The sequence below is a fragment of the Chelon labrosus genome, assembly GCF_963514085.1.
Source record: "Chelon labrosus genome assembly, chromosome: 14".
Taxonomy (NCBI): Eukaryota; Metazoa; Chordata; class Actinopteri; order Mugiliformes; family Mugilidae; genus Chelon; species Chelon labrosus.
In genome coordinates, this window is record NC_140347.1 from 2901792 (window position 1) to 2924046 (window position 22255).

The 22255-nt window shown below is 42.8% G+C and overlaps 3 protein-coding genes across 5 annotated transcripts in view; 1 reads left to right on the forward strand and 2 right to left on the reverse strand.

The window, feature by feature from the left end:
- pex7 (peroxisomal biogenesis factor 7) overlaps positions 1-16304 on the reverse strand; it is a 39989-nt gene extending 23685 nt beyond the window's left edge. For 2 of the 3 annotated variants that reach the window (XM_084559732.1, XM_084559733.1), the window contains exons 1-6: positions 15181-15412; positions 14476-14533; positions 13604-13754; positions 13425-13502; positions 13218-13326; positions 296-402 (exon numbers count right to left, since the gene is read on the reverse strand). In XM_084559732.1, the coding sequence (XP_084415858.1) occupies positions 296-402; positions 13218-13326; positions 13425-13502; positions 13604-13754; positions 14476-14533; positions 15181-15292 (615 nt within the window). In that variant the 5' untranslated portion in view covers positions 15293-15412. Of the gene's footprint in view, positions 1-295; positions 403-13217; positions 13327-13424; positions 13503-13603; positions 13755-14475; positions 14534-15180; positions 15413-16230 lie in introns of those variants that run through there. The other variant, XM_084559731.1, reaches the window with a different exon arrangement.
- The window catches only part of LOC311498919 (uncharacterized protein), a 227553-nt gene that overhangs the window by 116403 nt on the left and 88895 nt on the right, over positions 1-22255 (forward strand). The gene's annotated exons all lie outside the window — the stretch shown is intronic.
- On the reverse strand, positions 16984-21771 carry LOC311498932 (uncharacterized protein). Its single transcript, XM_084559727.1, has 3 exons — positions 21597-21771; positions 19950-20210; positions 16984-17837 (listed from the first exon to the last, which is right to left on the reverse strand). The coding sequence occupies exons 1-3, from the start codon at positions 21724-21726 to the stop codon at positions 17155-17157; spliced, it is 1074 nt and encodes a 357-aa protein (XP_084415853.1). The 5' UTR covers positions 21727-21771; the 3' UTR covers positions 16984-17154.

The following is a 22255-nucleotide window of genomic DNA, read 5'->3' on the forward strand; positions in this document are numbered from 1 at the left end:
GGCAGTTATCAGAATAAACTGTGAGTATAAAAGTTTATTAAAAACACTTTAATGCAGAATAGCTGCATGAATAGTTGTTGAAATGTCTCTCAGGATAACTACACCTCTTTAAATTCATAAATAAAGCTCAGATCAGAGCATCTATGGATTTTAATGGATTTAAAGGATTAAGGAATATACAATGAGACATTTTAAAATTATATAGTAAATATATGACTAAAATCCAGTGGTTCATATCCTCCTTTCTGGTGCTGCCTAATAAAGTCCAGTGGGGCCGTTGAAGGTGGTCGGGTACCTGGTCATATTTGCACCAATCACAGCTGAGGATCTCAGCCTTGTGTGCCGGGATGGCCAATCGGCAAGCTCCGCCCTTGACATCCCAAACTCTGAGCGTCCCGTCACCTGAGAGCACAAACAAAGAGAGGGGCGGAGGATTTACCCAGAATCCCTGGCACAACTGCAGCCCATACTGATGACCTTAGACTGATTCACAGAGCATCCATTTAAAGAGACAGTGGTTGTTACTGATCCTGAACAGACTTTAGTTTAGATAACACTGCTGTACTTTATATCTGGTAAATGTTGGTCCTCCCTTCCTCTATAAAAGTGCTGTTCTAGACACGGCAGTCGAGACAACAGTTGGAGATGGAGATAAAGACGAGAGAAGACGAGGATAAAGTGAGGAAGGTAGAGATAGAAAAGAGAGAATGCAGGAGAAGGGAGACAGAAAGAAAAGGGAGGTTAATTGAGGGCAACATGACGTACAGACCTTGTCTTCATTTCATTATGGAATTAAACCGGTCCGTCTTCAGGAGGACTTTAGCACGTTTGAGGAAAGAGGACAGAGGTTGAGATTCTGCCAACACACTGCAACAATCATCAAGCAGAACCTTCACCCTCCTCCTCTTCATTCATTCATTAATTTATTTATTTATTGCCCAGCAGCAGGTTCCGAGAGGTTCGTTCAAGCTCTGCTGTTTCTGCACTGAAGGCCTCAGTCTGCTGCCTCAGCTGAAAGGAAACCCTCCAGAAGCTTCTGCTGCCTCCCATTCAAAACACTTAGAATCCATCATCATGGTCTTTAGTCAGTATATTCAGGTTTTCTAATAGATGCGCTGGTAGTTGCGGTGAACACTGGCGCTTGTTAATGAGATTATGAAGTTTCTAAAGAATTATACTTCAGACCAAAATTAATGTCCTCATTGGTTCCAGAGGTTTGTGGTGTCTCCCCTATCTTCTCCCTCTAGTTTCTCATCTTTCATGTGTCTTTGCTTTTGTCCAACTCTTCTTTGTCGTCATTTAACTTTTTAAATCTCAATCAAGGGTTTTATGAATCGATGTCGGATCTTCCCAAGCGAACAGCTATCAGCTAAAAAGAGATGGACGATGAGATAATCACTTTATATGTAGACGATGTCAATATTATCAACATTTATCTGGCTGTGTTTTAGACTTTTGGTTTAAGTGCCACGTTTTCTTTCCCTTTTTGTAATTTACCGTCCTAACATTCTGCTTTGGCGAAGCTAGCAGCTTTGTTGGCACTTTATTGGCGATGTCTGTGTGACCTAAAGAACTGGGAGTAGGGATCAACTTTAGAGTCACAATCTGGAGGCTGCACACCAAATAAATTTGCTTAATAGGATTATGTGAGCGTCTCTTCAGGAACAACGCCACCTGAAGTCCCTTCGAGGCGAACGCGAGAGCTAACTAGCCGTGAAAACCCTGGAATCTGAACTTGTCGTCGACAGAATTTGAATAATCAGCTCCTGACTGTTGCAGAGGACGGATTAAAAGGTAACACGGAGGGAGCTTCTCCTCATGTTTGCTGACCAGCAGATTAATCCTCTCCTCCCGTCAACACGCTTCACTGTTCCCCTCCCTCATCCTCCTCCCGCCCTGCACCTCCTCTTTAATCCTAGCGATGGGTGAAAACCCTCCCTTCCCGGCGTCATCCTCCTCTTGGCGACATCCTCCCGCTCTTTATTGATTCCTTTTTAACCCTTTGCGTCCTTCCTCTCTCGCTGGCTTCCCTCCTCTTTCACCCACTCTCAGCCAAGCGTGGAAACTCCTCTGGCATCACGCCGTAGGGACTATGCCAGCTATACACTGAGTGAGCTGGAGTGTGTTACAGCAGCACAATCGTTTAGCGCTGCGTTTCTTTGCAGCAGCAGCAAAAAGCAGCAATAAATGTACAAGGATGTGTGTGTGTACGTGTCTTTATGTAGCTGTGTGGGCTAAACCTTGATGGAGTAGCAACACTGTGAGGACATTTTAGCTGGTCCTCAAAGGTTTTTAGGGTTAAAACTTGGATAATAAGGGTTGGAGTTAAGGTTAGGCCTTAAGTTGAGATGGTTGAGGTTAGGGTTAGGGAATGCTTTATGTCAATGGACGGTCCTCGCAACTATAAAAAGACCATTGTGTGTGTGTGTACGTGTCTTTATGTAGGCGTGTGGACCAATCCCTGACAGAATACAAACATTGTGAAGACATTTTAGCGGGTCCTTAAAGGTTTTTAGCGTCAAAGAAATAATTAGGGTTAGGTAACAAGTTGAGATTGGTATGGTTCCTGTTTGGGAATGCTTTGTGTCAGTGGATGTTCCTCACAACTATAAGAAGACCAGTGTGTGTGTGTGTGTGTGTGTGTGTGTGTGTGTTCTCTCTGCAGTGAATTAGAGGCTGACTTTGGCCTCGCTCTACTACACCTGGTATCGCTGCTGTATCAGCAGGTTCAGCTGAAAACACAGAGCTTCCTCCCACATGCAGCCACTTTTTAAGCTTCTTACCGATGTGTGACAACTTCAATATTGTGCAGATGTACAACACACACGTGATGCCGGTGAACTAATCCAGACAGACGTGAACAGAGGGTTTTTTTGGTAATTGATTAGCTCCTAAATGTTGTGAATTTTGCCCTTTTTAATAGGGGCATCCACACAGGAAGAGCCCAGTAGCCATGTGTCGACCAGAAATCATGATTCTTTAAGAAATACAGAAAGTTGTCATCATGATACAGACGTGAAGTTCGCGAAGTTGAACTAATCTCAGTTTTGATTAATAATCTGAGTTCCTCAATCGTTTCCTCAATCCACCACTTTGGTTCCCACCAGCAAATACATCATGATAGTAGTGGCTTGGAGCTTTAGATGAAATCATATGCTTAGATGTTATGAGCGTGTTAACATGCTAATATTTATCCCAATGCACACAGGAGGAGACTAGCACCGGTGTTTTAACCAGAGACTATGAATGTTAATCAAATTCAGAGAGCTGTAGCGATGATGGTAGAAAAAACATCTTTGTGGACAGAAAGTTGAACTGATCTCAACTTTAAGGCAGCAACTAATAAGAGAGACTTATATGGTTGATTGACATATTACACAAACACAAACAAGTTCCCCAAACGTTTACCTCAAGGATGATTTATAACCAAATACTTGCAGAACCGACAACATCTCAGTCAGCCTCGTTTGTTAATAAGAATGTGTTTGCAAGCGAATACACTTGGTGAAAGATGAAAATGTCAAACCAGAGCATGTTAGCTTGGATATTATGACAATGCTAGCATGCTAACATCACACAGGAAAAGACTAGCAGTGATGGGTCGACCAGAGACTGTGGATGCTGATAAAATTCAGGGAGTTGCAGCAATGATTGGAGGAAAAAACCTTGGGAGATGAGGAGTGGGCGTTACCAAGTAAGTACCAAGTACCAACTGATCTCAGCCACAGGAAGCCATTGATACACTTGATCAGGTGAAATAAAGTCAAAGTAGAGAGTAAAAAGTGCACAGGTAAAGTAGAAGTACACTAGAATGTGAATTAAACTCTGTGAACCATCATGGTCAACGATTACATATAACTTACATCCACTTGGAGGTTGGAGCTACAGGAGCAGCTGTGCTCCTAAAAAAAGGGTTTTAGTTGTTTATAATTTTAGATACGAGCAGATGTCGAACCTTTACTGTGCTACCACCACGATCTGGTTTTGAATAAATAAACGGTAAAATGTTTTAGGTTTGATCCGCTGTTCTATCAAACCCTAAACCCCACCATTGGTTTCTCAGTAAGACCTCTCACTCCAATGTATTTCCATTAAAAACTGTCCAGCGCCTCAAGTGTCTTATATCAAAAATATTGACTTTCTACTCGTTGACTCTAAGCGGGACAACACTTGGCTGATTGGCTCGTATTGATCCGTTCTGACCAATCAAATGACACAGTGTTCATAGACTGCAGCACAAACACAGACTTAAGTTACTGGGAATAAAACAGATGAAGGGAACTAGACCAGAACACTGAGCTCAAAGGAAATAAAGACTGAAAGATATTGAAGAAAATGGTCAAAAAGATGATTTTGATGTCAAACCACCTCCTGTCGCTGATGGCATCACTTCCAGCTAATCCTCCCCTGCTGTGGGAATGCACTAGTATTTGCATTTAAAAACATTACATTTTCAAAGCTGAATGTGGTCACAGCGAGCGTGTGGGTGACTGTGGCAAAAAGGGTTAAAGCAAAACAGCCTGATAGAGCAGGAAACGTCATTTTCATTGGCCGATGGAGCCGAGATCACCACCTCCAAAGCTTATCTGTAATACCACGACCAGTGCTGCAGCATCGCGGGCCCTGCAAACACATACGAGCTGGATTGTGTCCCGCATCGAGACGAGCTGGCAGAGCGGCCGCGGACAATCAGAGGAATTACACGGAGACGAAAGACACCGAGCGTCTTTTATCACAAGATTACTTTCCATTGTGGCTCTGATGTCTGCTTAAAAATCTGTGGCAGAAAACAAGAAACGACAGGGAAAGGATGCAAACGGTCGACAGAAGCTGAGCCCACTGGATGCAACATGTTCTTCAGAGAATCCTGACAGTTATGATAGCTAGCTTAACTGTTGCAAAATAAAAGTACTTTTCTTTTGGCAGTTTCAGCCGTTACCCAGAGTACTTTACCAAAATTCTTTGGATTGCAGTGGGGCAAACCATGTGTCCACTGCAGCCCAACATCAGATCATATTTGTGGCTACGTGGCTAAATGTTCTGAAGCTCAGTGTGGTGCCTCCCCCTTGGTCTAACTCCACCCAACTCTAAGCTAATAAACAAAATGAGGTGGAGCATGAGTGGGGCTGAGGTTAAAGACAGCTAGTGACTAATGAGGACACCCACCCGTCAATCAAGGAGGCCACGCCCCCTAAATTCTACTGAACATCCTTGATCTAATTTAAAATGGTTGTAGAGTTCTAGAAATATTCATCATGAACACAGAAATTATCTCTAGAGCCAAGATCTGGTTTAGTACGACATCTGCAGTGATGCGGGCGCTTAACCGGCGTGTTATTGGTTAAGAGAGAGCTAAGCGGAAAGGCGAAGCTCTTAATTTACCGGTCGATCTACGTTCCGACCCCCACCTATGGTCATGAACTTTGGGTAATGACCGAAAGAATGAGATCGCGAATACAAGTAGCCGAAATGAGTGTCCTTTATAGGGTGGCTGGGCTCAGCCTTATAGATAGGGTACGGATCTTGGACACATGGGAGGAGCTCAGAAAGGAGTCAGTTGAGGTGGCTAGGGCATCTGGTAAGGATGCCTCCCCGGCGCCTCCCATGTCCCACCGGAAGGCGGCCCCGGGGCCGACCTAGGACACGATGGAGGGATTATATCTGGCCTGGTTTAGTAGCAGGAGGGAATCATGTTGATTTAATATAGAGGTCTATGGGTAAAGATTCACTGGTGGAGCCTCTAGTGGATGTCAGAGGAACTACAGTTCGTGGCCATCCCACAGTTGGATTATTTTCTTCCACAATCTTTGTACAGAAGCCTAGAATGGAAAAATCAAACGCTGACTATAGTTTTTAGTGACCACCGTAGATGACTCACTTCTGAAGCCAGCCTCCATTAGAGGAACTGCAGTTTTTATCACCTTTCAGGTTAAAGGTTGCAGCTGGGTTTTAACCAAACAAAGACTAGCATGGTGCTGGAAACAGGACGTCTTTGACGACTGAAAGCTGTCAAGAGTTTTGTTGTGTTTTGTTGCAGAGCTGAGAGCGACTGGAGGGCAGACTGAAGCTTAACACACTGATCCACACTGTCATCTCCCGCTGAGACTGGAGGTGGAGATCCTGTGTGGCCCTGAACCAAACTGGGTGGATGGAGAGAAGAAGAAGAGGAAGAGGAAGAGGAGGAGAAACATGAGGAGAAGAGCAGCGAGGAGCGTGGGAAATGCCGATAAGCTTATCAGTATGAGACTCTCTCCTCAAAGTCACAAATGTCCGCAGCCCAAATCACCTCATATTTATATTTATATATTATAGTATTCAGATATCTTTTTATATTTAATTTAAACGTTTTACACATTTCTATCAATCTATCTACTCTACCTAAAACACCTGCAGGCCTCTCAAAATAATTATATCTGAAACCGGACACTGATTTTCTATCGGCCAACAAATACCCACATAATTGCTGATTGGAGAAGCCCTAAACTCGTCACCACTACATCTCATGACAACATTCAGCCAAGGAGATAAACTATATCCCAACACAGAGGTAGTTGCCGCCTTACGAGCAACTACTTTCTGAGTGAGCATCAAGTTTTCTTTATCTCCACCTGGCTTCACTCTTCTTATCTTTCCATCAGACCTCTGTGGTTTCACCGGCCAGCTCCAACCGAGAGAGCTGACCTTACAGGGAACAAAGCAATTTCAACAATGACTAATGAAAGGTCAAGCCTCTCTCCACATCACCCAGTCGGTGGTCGCTAAACAACACTACCGGGACTCGCTTCAGTCCTCGGACCACGAGAAGAGGGAATTGCAGCATCTCACCCTATAATTCAGCTGTCACACAGACATCCGTCCATCTGTCTTCAACGTCCAATACCTCCGGGCCACGTTATGATACTCATTGACCATTTCATTTCACGTCCTCGCTCAGTCTTCATGTTTTTCCTCTGAGGGAAACTCTCAACGTTTTGATTTACGACGTCCTGTACAGCACCAAAAATCCAACATTATCATAACATTAATGACAACTCCACTTCCATGTAAGTGTCCCAGCGAGGCCGTAAGTGCTGACTAAGACCATGGGACTGGCAAAATTAAAAGGAAGGCAATAATTAACCCTCAAAAGCTCAATAGATCGATAGTGGCCCAGCACTTATGGAGAAATTTAGCCATACATTAAAATGTTAAAGCTTGGAACCTTTTCAGAGATTATTATTAACAGGAAGAATATATTTTAGATTGTTTCAGACATTCATGACATAAAAATCTTTTCTTTTATGTAATCCTGCTCACAGTTGTTGTTAGACCTTGTACTAACATCTGATCTCAGTTTGTCTTTCTGTAAATAACCTGTGCCATCATGTGGTCAGTAGAATACTGTAACAGCTACAGAGCTACTATTAGCTGGGAGGCTAGGAAGCGAGCTTCTACTAGCTGGAAAGCTAATATTAGCTGGGGGGCTATGACGCTAAGAAGAGCTACTATTTGCTGGGAGGATCTGAAGCTTGGAAGAGCTTCTATTAGCTGGGAGGTTAGGAGGAGCTAATATGAGCACTGAAGACCAGAAGAACTACTATTAGTTGGGAGGCTAGGAAGCTAGGAAGAGCTACTATTAGCTGTGAAGCTAGGAAGAGCTACTTTTAGCTGGGAGGTTAGGAAGCTAGCAAGTACTACTATTAGTTGGGATGCTAGGAAGCTAGAAAGCTAGGAATCACTACTATTAGCTGGGGGGTTGAGGAAGCTAGGAAGCGCTACTATTAGCTGAGAAGCTATGAAGTGCTACCATTAGCTGGGAGGCTAGGAAGGTTTCCTCTCCATTCCACAGAGGACGTGTAGAGATGCTACATTCAACATGTGTGCTGGAAACCTTTCACAGTTTACTGATTCAGAAAAAACTGGAGTGTTGTTATCACACAGAGCTTTCCTCCCTCTCTCTATTGATCGCTGACCGTCTTCTCATTACAGCTCTGACCAGGCCTGCAGCAAAGCACTCTGATGGGAGACAGGAGTCCTCTATCAACACCAGCCCTACAGAGAGGCTATCTGTGTGTGGGCTATCACAGCTCATCGTCCTTAACATGGGGTTCAAGATGCTAACAGTGTGGATGTGTAAGCAGGATTCAGGCTGAAGCTGCAAACTGTCGTACAGATCTGTCTTCTCTTGAATTATGCTGATCACTTGGTCTACACTAATTCTAGATCATCGTGTTGTAATAGAAATATTTGAGGGTTTGAACTATCAGATGAGATGAAGATAAAAAATGAGAAGCGGTCTCTTCGTGTCCTTTTCCCGACTCGTTCCATAGCCGATTTAACTCAACGAATCGGTCCGACCAGTGCCGACGGTGCAGGAAACACCACCAAAGCTAGGTCCACAGAGTTCAGAGAGGTGTAGAGGTGGCTATATTTTGTTTCACTGGAGTCAAAAGTTCAGGTGAGCTGTTTGTATTTTTGGTTTGTAAAGGTGGTTCAGGTCAATTAAATTTGGCTCCATTTAGTTTCGGCTCTCTCCACCCTGAAGCTATGAATCCTGGCGTTTGTTAATCGTGTCTGGAAGCAGAGGAAGAGTTACAGTTCATGTCACGTCAAAGTTTCCCCCGAGGCCAGAGAAAACCCTGAACAACAACGAGCAGAACAACACAAGTGCAGCAGCAGCTGTGTGTGTCTTTGTCTCTGAACGAGGTCCTGCTATCAATTATTTAACCAGACGCTACCTCTGCTGCACCGTGGAACAAACACTAACACGAGTACTTAATACAATTGGGTGTTTGAGAGTCCTGGAAACACAACGTTTGGATGGCGAGTCCAAAACTCAAATTGCCGAGTGTCATCAGCCCGTATAAATAAAGAATTTAGTCTTTTCTGAGGTTGGAGTGTCCACCGACTCAAGGCCTCACATCCCGACTACAGGAGGAGGATTCAGTCTGGGGTGAAGCAAAGTGTGACTGAGCCTTCAGGGGACACAAAAGAAAAGAAAAACAAAAACAAGACAAACGACTGAAGTGGATTAAATGAAAAGAATGAGAGATAAACGAAGAGGGGATCATTTTATTGTGGCGTCGTTCGCCTCAGGCTGAAGCAATAAACCAGCCGTCAACTGACCACCTTCAGGAGCAGTTCAACAGAACCATTTATTTCTTTAGCCGAGTCTGAGTCATTGTTACAACTCAACTGAATCTCTGTCAGAAGTTTAATTCTGATGTATTCCTATTGATATGAGACTTTCAGCCATATCACCCTTAATGAGCTAACCCTACACATCTAAAAAGGTTGGTGTCAATCAGGAGTTATTCTAAAGTATAGTCCTTTTTTTATTTACCCGACTTTGCATTAGTTGCACGTTTTTACATGTACACCAAGCATCTATAACACATACATGATCAGCCATAACATTAGGATCATTATTACTATTATAGCCTAATATTTTATAAGTGTCCCTTGTGCCTCTAAAACATTAACAGCTCCTTAAAAGTGCAGCTAAAGCAAGTAGAGCTCCCCCTGGTGTCTGGCTGCAAACTAAAACACTAAAATACACGTCAAATACATATTTTTCAGGGATGGTTTCAGTCATTTTAGGTAGTTTTTTTCTGAGAAGGATGTGACAACATTATCACTACAAGTTGCCATGCCTGGCTTCAAACTCGCAAGATGGCGCCGCCCGTATCCCTGGGTCAGATTGACCAATGAGAGGAAGTGGAGACGCACTGTCCATATTTATATACAGTCTATGAACCAGAACAGTAATAACTCATCAGAGAATGGACATTAGCCTTCTGAGGGTGTCCTGTGGTGCCTGATCAACATAATGTTGTTAGTGGGGGGGTCTTTGAGGGTAGGGGCCTCTGTGGATCATCCCACAGATACTTGATCAGTTTGGGATCTAGTGAATTTGGAGGCCAGGTCAACACCTTGTTCTGTTCTTCATGTTTTTTTTTTTTAGTTGTTCCTAAAGTGTTTTTGTGGCTGCATCCTGCTGTGGATGGCTGCTGCCATCAAGGAGTGTCATTGCTATGGGGTGGGGGTGCCTGGTCTGGTCTAGGTGGGTGCTACATGTCTAAGTAACATCCACACCAATGAATGCCAGGTCCAAAAGTTTCCCAGCAGAACTCCTGTCAGTGGTCATAATGTTGTGGGTGATCGGTGCATATACTGTCTATTTCAGGATAAATCAGCATTTTCAGGTCGCGTCTGATTTCATGTATGCAGACATCAAATGTTAATGTATTCCCTTAATGTTTTCTGACATTCCTGTTTCTTCAGTGAAGTCCTTTTACAGAGAGCTGACTGATGAGCGGCTGCAGGCTGATGAATGAATGAAGGCAAACAGGTGGAAGTGCTCGTTATGGACAGTCGGTCCCCGGTAATGGTTTTTATCAGGGAGGTCAGTGCTCGGTCAATCACTTAGACGTCAGCAGAACTCCAGAGCTGCGTTTATCTGATCCGGCCTCCGTTTGCTCACAGATCTGATCAACACTTGACCTCGATGCGTCCAGGTCTGGATTTGTTGTTGTAGAGTTGATTAGAACGTCATTCACTAATCATTATTGTATAATGATTAGTGTTAATGGCTCACACCGACATAGGTTAAGTACGTAGGTTACAGCGTCTATGTCCTGCAGCACTTTAAAAGAACCTTAAGTCATGCTAGGCGACTGTTGTCATCTTGAGGCCACAGTTAGCATGCTAACAACCAGGTAACTTAATGTAGTAGATGCAAAGGCATAAATTATAAAATGTCATCCATCACAACACAACTCAGAGCTTTAAGAGATTTTTAGTTTTGTAGTGAATACCACAAGAGGACACATGTCGTCTGGACTCTTGTCGTTAACGAGCAAACATGACCTCACCTGGAGTCAGCATGACAAAATAAAACTTCCACACTGGTTCCAACTTTGAAGTGTTTGCTGCTGTTCGTTGTTTTAAATCCTTATCAACTGTTTTAGACTCACTGAAAGCCAACGTTCAATCAGTCCACCAGTAACTTTGAAACCTTCTCAGTCGTAACTCAAAACTCAGATCTGAACACAAAGACGTCTCATTAAACATCTAATCTCAGTCCCTCTCTAAGTTCATCTCTAAGTCCCTGTGTCTCCACCTGGTCTTAATATAAATGTGTCTCCACATGCGTCCCCAGCCAGCACTTGAGATCTGATCTCAGTTTGTGTGTCTGTAAATCAGCAGCGCCATCATGTGGTCAGTAGAATATTGTAGCAGCTGCTGTCTCTAATGGATCTCTACCTACCGCTGGATCAGAACCATCAACAGCTGCTGGTTGACTTGGAGACATGATCCAGATGTTGGAACAAAATGGAAAGACTCTCACATGTTAAGATCTGATTTATTTATGGTGGTTGTTAGGAAGGAATAGAGGAAAAAAGGAGGGAAGAAAGGATGGAAAGAGGGAAGGAAAGGGGCTGAAGGAAGGAAGGAAGGAAGGAAGGAAGAAGGGAAGAAGGAAGAAGGAAGAAGGAAGAAGGGAAGAATGAAGGAAAGAGGCTGAGGGAAGGAAGGAAGGAAGGAGGGAAGAAAGGATGGAAAGAGGGAAGGAAAGAGGCTGAAGGAAGGAAGGAAGGAAGGAAGGAAGGAAGGAAGGAAGAAGGGAAGAAAGGAAGGAAAGAGGCTGAAGGAAGGAAGGAAGGAAGGAAGGAAGAAGGGAAGAAGGAAGGAAAGAGGCTGAGGGAAGGAAGGAAGGAAGGAACAAGGGAAGAAAGGAAGGAAGGAAGGAGGGAAGAAGGAAAGAAGGAAGGAAAGAAGGAAGGAAGGAAGAAGGGAAGGAAGGACGGAAGGAGGGAAGAAAGGATGGAAAGAAGGAAGGAAGGAAGAAAGGAAGGAAGGAAGGAAGGAAGGAAGGAAGGAAGTGGGGAAGGAAGGAAGGAAGGAAGGAAGGAAGGAAGGACGGAGTTATTTATTTTAGGGCCCAGGCTCAGATCAGATCAGAACAGGAAGCTCTTCATGACTAAACATCGTAACCAGAAACAAACGTTAAAAACAAACCCAGTGATTAATGATGGTCTTTCTGTACCTGAGCTTTAAACCTTGGAGGTCAGACTGAGCAGCTTCACATCTTCCCACTCAAAGAAAATCTCATCAGTGATTTCTGTTCTCACAAAACCAATTAACCCAAACTCCTCGTCCTCCGACTACAAACCAAAGCCAGCTGCTGCACAATCTGATCAGAGGTCAGCCGTCATCGGCTCCACCCCTACGATAACGATAAAAATACGCTCCAACGCAAACGGATGAGATAATCTGAGCTCTCCCTGTGGCTCCATCAGCTCACTGTTAACCTCCAGGTTAAATCATCCAAACATCAGATAAACACATAGACGTCCAGGAAGAAAATCAACTTTCCTCTCAGTGTTTCTCTGTTGAGCTGCAGATTTAAAAGTTTCTGTTCTCATCACTTATAATTTTTTAAAGGCTGCCGTAAATATTCCAGAAAGTAAAACCTGCTTCAATAAAAATGTTCTGAACTCAAATCAATGTGTTGTTTCATGTGTGAGGTTTAAATCAACATCCACAGCTGGAGATGAAAGAATGAAGAGCAACACCGCCTCCTTGTGGTGAGAGTGAGTCATCACGTTCACTTTAAAAGACCTGAAACATTCATTCATTCATTCATTCGTCTTCTGGAGGGTCAGGGCGGGGAGGTGGAGCCTATCTCAGCTGTCATTGGTCGAGAGACGGGGTCCACCCTGGACAGGTCTCCAGTCTATCACCAATTAAAGCATGTCTTTGGACGGTACCCAGAGAGAACATGCAACCACCACACACACATGGATTAGAACCCAGAACCCTCTGGTCATGAGGCGTGAAGAAGGGAAGAAAGAAAGGAAGCAAGAAAAGAAGAAGGGAAGGAAGGAACGAAGGAAGGAAATCGGGAACGAACGAAGGAAGGACGGAAAGCTAAGAGAAGGAAGTAAAGAAAGAAGGAAGAAATAAAGGAATGATAGAAAGAAGAAGGGAAGGAAGGAAGGAAACTAGGAAAGAAGGAAGAAAGGACAGAAATTGTGAGGGAAGGAAGGAAGGAAGGATGGAAAGCTAAGAGAAGGAAGTAAAGAAGGAAGATAGAAAGAAAGGAAGGGAAGGAATCAAGGAAGGAATGAAGGAAGGAAGGATGGAAGCCACCACCGTGGCTTCCCAGGCCTTAAACCATTAATCATGATAATCAGGCCGTGGGACTCAAGTTCTCCTCTTTACAACGTCCTCACCTGAGGCCGAAGCAAAGCATGCTGGGATGTGAGGGGACCATATGGTGCTGTAGACGACGCCTTCGTGGCCCCTGAGCGTGGTCAGCGATCGGCTGAGGGTCGGGTCCCACTGAAGGAGGACGAGGAAGACGACAGAGGGGTGAGACAAACAGTTTTAACATCTGTAGATGAAACAGGAAGTTCATCAGGTCTTAAAGCAGGTCTGACCACTTTAGTGGTGTGATCCCAGGATCCAGACACGATCAGGTTCTCTCCTCTGGTCTGACTCCAGTCTACAGCGTACACCTTCACACACACACACACAACGACGTTAGCAAAGCTGCTAGCATAGCATCCTGTCAGTCAGTCAGTCAGTGTGTAGGTGTGTGTGTGTGTGTGCGTCTTACTTCCTGTGTGTGTTCTCTAGCCACCCTCAGCGGAGCGCTCTGATTGGCCGTGTCCCACAGCTGCAGGCTGCCGTCTCCGCCGCCGGCCACCAAGACGTGCTCGTTGGTTTCACTCCAGGACACGTCGAAGAGGCCGTCGCCCCACTCCCAGCTGAAAAGGACAAACACCGATCAGCCACAACATTAGGACCACCTTCCTAATAAATGCGTCATTAAACTTTTTGAGTTGAGTCATTAATCCAGCTGATAATCCGTGTTATTACTGCACCTCATTAATCCTTCCTGAGGATATAATACAGATTTACTTCTGGCTCTATTTCTTGAACATTTGTTCATATGCTAATTTTGTTTCTGTTTATTGCTCATACTTTTTTATTATATTTTACTTAATCTTAAAATATATTTTATTTTACTGTATTTTTTAATTATTTTATTTTACTAGATTTTTACATATATTTTATTTTATTTTACAGTTTTTTTATTTATTTTTTTACTTATATTTTAATTCTTATTTTATTGAATTTATTTTAAATTTTATTTTACTTGATTTTTACATATTATTTTAACTATTTTACTTTAATTTATTTTATAAATTTTATTTATTTATTTATTTATTTTATTAACCAAACCATCTTCACCTATATTTTTTTACTTGTGGTTCTCAAGAGTGTTTTGTGTAACTGAGCTGCTGTGACCAAGCAGTTTACCTTGTGGATGAATAAACTCGTTAACTATGAGACGTTCTAAGGTGCTGAACTGATGCTTTGAATCAGGAACGAGCCTGAAACGTTCTGCGGGAGCATCTTAAAAACATCTTTCTGTGTCCCCAGAAAGAAAAAAAGAAGCCAAAGCTCTGACACTAGAAACGTTACCTTCTCACCAGAGACACCCCCGTCTCCGTCTCATCCAGGACGAGCAGAGTCCCACAACCTGCACGAACAACAACAACACAAGAAGATTTATTTAAAATGAATCTGATCACGTTCTACAAATAAAATAAATAGATATTACACAGAGTTTATAGAGTTTAAAGAGTTTATGTCTGAATAATGAGACGCTTGTTGAGTCATTAACAACTTCCCGACCAATCACAGCCGTCCTCTTTCACTACCTGTGTGATGTCATCAGGAAGGCGGAGCCAGATACACAAATGTAAACAAACAAACAGCGTCTGAGGAGGATCATCTTCATCAACACATTAAAATATTTAAATGAATCCTGAAACATCACAGAGAGGAAATGAGTTCTGGCCTTTTTGTTCAAAGCTGCAGAGAGAGGCCTTGACAGTATGAGATGAAGACGGGACGACTTTAAAAAGACAAATAAAAGATAAGAGGCTGAACTTGATTTATCTTCCAGTTAAAAATCGTCTGTTATCACATCACACGTCACATGAACCTCTGATAATGTTGGTTCTGTCTGACTGAAGGTTGACTGGACGTAAACAGACTTGTTGTCTCTTAAATGTGTCTCATACTCGTTCAGGACACTGATAACTGCTGCTGCTAGTATTCCAGTGAATGTCCGTTCATTCAGGTTCGTCTCTAACGTGTCTCGTGTCGTGCTCGTCCTCTCACCAGTTATCCCGTAGTACTGGGAGGCAGCGCAGGCCGCTCTGCTGGGGATGAACGGGGATCCTTCCACAGCGTAACCGTGACGACCCGGACTCCGAAACACCTTCACCATCATCGGCTGCAGACAGAGAGAGAGAGATGGAGGCCTGGGTTAGAGAGGAATTAAATATAAACAGAGATCATTTAAAATGTCTGGACGTCATGTCACACAGATTCATTCTCCAGCTTATATTCATACGCATGTATTAAACATATATGTATTAATACTCTGTATTTTAACTGCGCTGCTCTTTCATCCTTGATTTTTGAGATTTTCTGGTTTTATTTCGTTTTTAATCGTCCCTTGTTTATTCATCTGAGCTGTGACTGAGCCTCAGGACTTAGTTTCATTTATTTCATCCACCTCGTGTCTTTGAACGACAGTAAACTGGAGCTTTGAGACTTAAACGAGACGAAAATTTTTAATCAGACGGCTCCATAATTAAGATCGTAACACAGACAGCTGGCAGAACTAACTTTAAAAGACGAACGTGTCTGGAAATATTTGATTTGTTGAATTTAAAAGCTTCTTACCAACCAGGACGGGAGCTTTATCATCTGCTGTGATCCAAGCTAAACCGACCCTGTGTCACTAGCTAAAGCAACTAAACCTGGAAAAGACCACACGTGTTCTAGTTGGGGGAAAATAAGAGAACCTATCGTTGCCTGCCAGATGTGATGTGGTCCAGATGTTCTACTAGAGGCTCATTATGGAGGAGCAGCAGTGAATTAGATCCTGGTTCAGTTTAAACAAGTGTTTTAAAGCTTCTCTCTTCATAGCTCAGCTGTTATTTAGTTTGAGTCCTGTTTATTTTCTTTGACATGATGTAAAGCACTATATTTGTCCTCATGTCAATTACACAGCCGTGTCAGTAAATACTAATAGCAGTCATACGAGGAGTTTAAATATTAATTTAATGTCTAAACTACGACTCTTTATTCTATTTAGCGTTTTTATAATGAGGAAAATATTTATAAAAGTAAACAGAGAATGTCCACTTTCACGTTACTCACCCAAGAAGTGCAAACTCCGTTAATTAATCCTAAAAACACACGTATCTTCTCTCCTCCTCACTCAGCCCATTGACACATTCAGATCTGACTTCCGTGTTTTGATCAGGTGGTTCAATGACCCGGATGTTACGTCCTTCCGCTGTCAGTCCCGTGAGCTGCCGCCAGGGGGCGGAGTTTTACCAAAATAGAAATCCAACACTCACCTGATCCGAGAAGAAATGTAAAATATATAAATTCTTTCTCATGTGTATTATTTTATTTCATTACTTTAATGGAAAAACTATGACTCTTTAGAATATTTAAAATATTTTATAATAAGTAAAATATTACACAAGTCAAAAGAATATCTATAAAATACATTGTACACATTGTAATCTGTATTATTTCCTTTCATGTATATTGTCAAAACGCATGTGTAATAAAATACATAATTATTATTTCTTTCTTTTTAAAATAAATTATTAAAAATGTATTTTTTATATTATTATTTATTACATATTATGTTTATTGGTAAACTAATGTATTAATGTTGTTATTGTTATTATGTATATTTTTCTTTTTAAACAAATTTCAAATTATAAAAATCTGTCTTTTATTTCTCTTTTCTATTAGTCTTCAATAAATAAAAAATAAATAATATATATTAATAAAATACTTCCTGCATAAAGCTGCCCATGTATTATTATATATTTCAGTCTAATTCAAACATCTATAATAATCTGATGCCACCAGTTAAAACAGAAAAAGCCCAGATCACTGTAACAAGAGGATTTTATTAAAAACAGAAACCACAAGTCGATTCAGAAACATGATTAGAAAACTGTGAATGACTGAACGTCTCCAGGAGTGAGTTAAATGTTATCTTCTGAGTCTTCTAGTATTTATAAAATATAATATACAAAATGTTTTTCTTTTCTTTTCTTTTCACTGGAACGTCGTCGTGCCGAACTCGGCCTCGTGCAGGAGCTGCTGGATCCTGGTCCTGACCCAGGACTGCTTGGCGGCCGTCAGCCTCCTCATGGCCGGGGCCAGGCTGAGCAGGAACAGCCTGACGTCGTCCCGCCGCTCCAGGTCGTCTCGCTCCCTCTGGGCCTCCCTCGCCTCCATCCTCCTCAGGAACTCCTCCAGGAGGCTGTCGCTGCTCTTCCTCTTGGCTCGCGTCGGCCTCTGAGACACAGGGAGGGAAACTTCCTCCTCCACCTCCTCGTCTTCGTCCGTTTGGAGCAGCAGCTCGGCCGCCTCGCCCTCCTGCTCCTCCGTCTTCAGCTGGTCCAGCCTGGACGTGGTCCTGGGGTCGGTCTGGTCTGAGGGCTGCGAGGAGGCGTGCGAGGAGGCGTGTGAGGACGCTAAGGTGGCAGCTAAAGACGTGACCGACTGCATCATCATCTCAAACAGCTCCTTCATGTTGTTGGCCTGTTGCTGCGTTTGAACGCCGCCGCCGTCCTCGTCGTCATCGTCTGCCACGACGAGGCTTGAGTTCAGCTCCGTCTTCGCCTCTTTGAGTCTGATGGAGTCGTAGCCGGCGGAGGACGGACGCTTCCTCTGGATGAACTCTGAGGAGGACGACGACGACGTTGTGGTTGTTGTTGCGTCTGCCACAGCGAAGCCTGATGACACAGAGATGAAAACCACAGTTCACGTTCCAAGTTCAAATCAATTGTAATTTATACAGCGTCAATAACAATAGAGATTGTATCAAGATGCTTTTAAAAACCCGGCCTGAAAGACCCAGGGCAGAGCCCAGCTCATACGAAGGACCCATCTGCTTAAGGCCAGCCAGGTGCGTGGAGGGAGTGGGGGCACACACAGCAGTCACCATGTTGTACAGCAGTAGCACAGAACTGCATGACAAGTAATAGAGAAGAAATCAGATAAGAAAGTAGAGGACAAGAGCTTGGTGCCAGAGAGAAGAAAGTCGAGGATAGGAGCTCGGAGCGAGAGAGAAGAAAGTAGAGGATAGGAGCTCAGTGCGAGAGAGAGGAAATTAGAGGATAGGAGCCCGGAGCGAGAGAGAAGAAATTAGAGGATAGGAGCGCAGTGCAAGAGAGAAGAAATTAGAGGATAGGAGCCCGGAGCAAGAGAGAAGAAATTAGAGGATAGGAGCGCAGTGCAAGAGAGAAGAAAGTAGAGGATAGGAGCCCGGAGCAAGAGAGAAGAAATTAGAGGATAGGAGCTCAGTGCGAGAGAGAAGAAAGTAGAGGATAGGAGCTTGGTGCGAGAGAGAAGAAATTAGAGGATAGGAGCCCGGAGCGAGAGAGAAGAAAGTAGAGGATAGGAGCTCAGTGCGAGAGAGAAGAAATTAGAGGATAGGAGCCCGGAGCGAGAGAGAAGAAATTAGAGGATAGGAGCTCAGTGCGAGAGAGAAGAAATTAGAGGATAGGAGCCCGGAGCGAGAGAGAAGAAATTAGAGGATAGGAGCTCAGTGCGAGAGAGAAGAAAGTAGAGGATAGGAGCCCGGAGCAAGAGAGAAGAAATTAGAGGATAGGAGCCCGGAGTGAGAGAGAAGAAAGTAGAGGATAGGAGCTCAGTGCGAGAGAGAGGAAATTAGAGGATAGGAGCCCGGAGCGAGAGAGAAGAAATTAGAGGATAGGAGCTCAGTGCGAGAGAGAAGAAAGTAGAGGATAGGAGCTTGGTGCGAGAGAGAAGAAATTAGAGGATAGGAGCCCGGAGCGAGAGAGAAGAAATTAGAGGATAGGAGCTCAGTGCGAGAGAGAAGAAAGTAGAGGATAGGAGCTCAGTGCGAGAGAGAAGAAAGTAGAGGATAGGAGCTCAGTGCGAGAGAGAAGAAAGTAGAGGATAGGAGCCCGGAGCGAGAGAGAAGAAATTAGAGGATAGGAGCCCGGAGTGAGAGAGAAGAAAGTAGAGGATAGGAGCTCAGTGCGAGAGAGAGGAAATTAGAGGATAGGAGCCCGGAGTGAGAGAGAAGAAATTAGAGGATAGGAGCTCAGTGCGAGAGAGAAGAAAGTAGAGGATAGGAGCCCGGAGCGAGAGAGAAGAAATTAGAGGATAGGAGCTCAGTGCGAGAGAGAAGAGAGTACAGGACATGTGCTCAGTGTATCGTCCCCCAGCAGCCTAGGCCTATAGCAGCATAACTAAGGGATGTTTCAGTCCAGCTCTAACTATAAGCTTGATCAAAAAGGAAAGTCTTAGTCCTAAACCCTAAAAGTAGAGAAGGTGTCTGCCTCCTGAACCCAAACCACAGGTTTAACTGAGGAAGACCCAACAACTGAAGCTGTGATACAGGACTGAATGGAGCTTAGTTTGGGTTTGTTTATGGTGACACATACGTTTCCTGGTGCACTTCCACTTTCTCAACAGAAGAAACGTTGGTTTTATCCCAGCAGCGCTAAATGAACAGGGTTTCCTTACCTATAAATGAATAAATGCATTCATTTTAATTTGGTCTGAATTGTTAAAAGAGCAGAACTCCAAACTAAAAGTATATTTATTCATTTACAGGTGAGGAAACTCTGTTAATTTAGTTCTGATGGGATAAAACCAACATTTCTTCTGTTTAGAAAGTGGAAATACTCCAGTAAGAATTCACCAAAAACAAAACCTACTGTGGAGCTATCTGTTCCTTCTGTGATGCTCAAAATGATGAATAAACTCTCAAACTTTTGGTTTCTGGATCAAATAAATGAACTAAACAGCCTCTGATCCTCCAGGTTTCTATTCCTACACTAGTTCCAGACTGTCTGAATGTCTGAGCCACGGACCGTAGGCGTCGTCGTCGTCGCTGCGCGTCTCCGTGGTCGTGCTGCAGCCGACCATGTGCGAGGGCTGGGGGTCCAGGGCCCAGCCGTTGGTGCCGGCCGCCCGGGCGTCGATGAACGGGTTCAGGAAGGAGAGGATGGCCGAGTACCTCCAGGGCCGGTAGTTGAAGAGGCCGACGCCGCTCTCCCGTCTCTCCCTCTCGCGCTGCCTCTCCCTCCTGTGTTGGTCTCTGAGCGTCTTCCACTTCCTCCGGCACTCGGACTCTGGCGAGGAAACAAATCAAGGATGAATCGACCCCCACATCCTGAAGCTGCCTTTCTCTGTCAGATCACTGGAAACTGAACCTTTTATGAACGGAGTGGAAGCTCCTAAATACTATTTTACCTGCACATCTTCCTGAATACAAAAATGAATCACTTTAAACTGAACTAATGTTGATTATAACAAATATCTGATTTATTTGAGTTAATAGATAAAACATCAGGAATAACTTCTATTGATTTACTGGTAAAAAAAAAAAAAAAGTATACAATACTAGTCAGTAGATGTGTGATTATCGATAAAAATTAAGAAATTACCTTATTCAATTTATAAAGTTATTTATCAAAATATGTTATTTCTTTGTTTTTTATATTAATTATTTATTTTATTTTATTTACTTAATATCACGATTATCATTTTATTCTAGGCTATTTTACACATTTTTAGTAATTTAATATATTGTATATCATATATTTAGAATTTAAATACAATCATTTAATAATTATGAAAATCTAAATTAATAATATTGCCTGTTTTTAACGCAGCATCCATTTATAATTTTCTAAAAATAAACAAACAATAAAGACAAACTATATAAATGATAATCTTAAGTGTAATTTAAAAGGTTTTTAGTCAAATTTATTAAAAACTAAATTATTTTCTCTCTTTTTAATTTAATCTTTTTAATTTAATCTTTAAAGGCTGCTCCTCCCAAGGTGCAGGACAAATAGACTGAGGAACTCTTTTGTCCCCCGTGCCATCAGACTGTACAACCACCACTCACTTGGGGGGAGGAGGACAAAAAGGAAAGGGCCTGAATGACTTTTTTAACTAATCTGCAATACTAAAGTAAAGTGCAATAACAGTGTATGTACAGTCATGTACAGTCACAATATTTATTTCTCTATTTATGCAACAACCATGCATGTACAGTCAATATTTATTTTTGTATTACTATTTTTATTATTCTTCACTGGGTGTATTGGTATTCTGGGCTTTTTATACTGTTTCCTACATGTATGTCTGAAAGTGCTGGTTGCGATGGAGATGTCAATTTCCCTGCGGGAACCTCCCAAAGGGATCAATAAAGTCGTCTATCTATCTCTATCTATCTATCTATCTTTAAAAGCAAATATTTTTAAGGCCGGAACCAATTAAACGTTACACCCCACAGAGCGTCGGAACATAATAAGAGACGGACCCGCTTTGTTTTGATCTTTTTTCTTTATTAAAATGAGCTAAAATAGTTTATTTTGTGAAGCTTTTCCTCTGCCCCGCACTAAAACAGCCTCTCGGGTGATATCTGGAGCTCAGACCGGACGTCCCGGTGCTTTATCTCAGCGGCCCGTCGGCTGTTTTTGACGCTGGGGGAAACTTGAGGTACTCACCGGGGACCCCGACGATCTCAGCGACGTGTCTCCAGGCGTCGCTCCTCATGTTCAGGTCCCGGTAGGTCAGAGAGTTGGTGTCGTAGAGACTCGGGAAGCCGGAGACGGCCATGATCAGTTTATACTCCATGTTTTTATCCGGTTAAAGTCCCGAGCTCAGAACTTCCGGAGCCGAGAGAGAACAGAAAGAAAATAAAAAAACAAAAAAACACGGTACTTCCGCCTCCGGTGCGTCACACGTCATTAGCATGTCAAGTACTTTATGTTTTTATTAATTATGTGTTCATTTATAATTATTTAACCGATTCATTTGTTTCAGACTAAAGAAAAAAAAACACTCGTTATTTTTTTATCGATTAAAAACGAATAATCTGACATTTAAGTGACTTATTCAGACATATTAATAATAATAATCTTTATTTTTTAGATTATTTCTTACATAAATGTTACAAAGACAAAAAAAACACAATTACAACTTGATAGATAAAAAAAAAAAAGATCAAAAAGTTTGGTTTAACAGATATGGATATGGATGGATAGGTCTCCTGTAGCTTCCTAAAGTCTGTCCTTGTCTTCCTTGTCTTCTCCTAGAGTTGGTCTCCTGTGTCTTCCTAAAGTCTGTCCTTGTCTTCCTTGTCTTCTCCTGGAGTTGGTCTCCT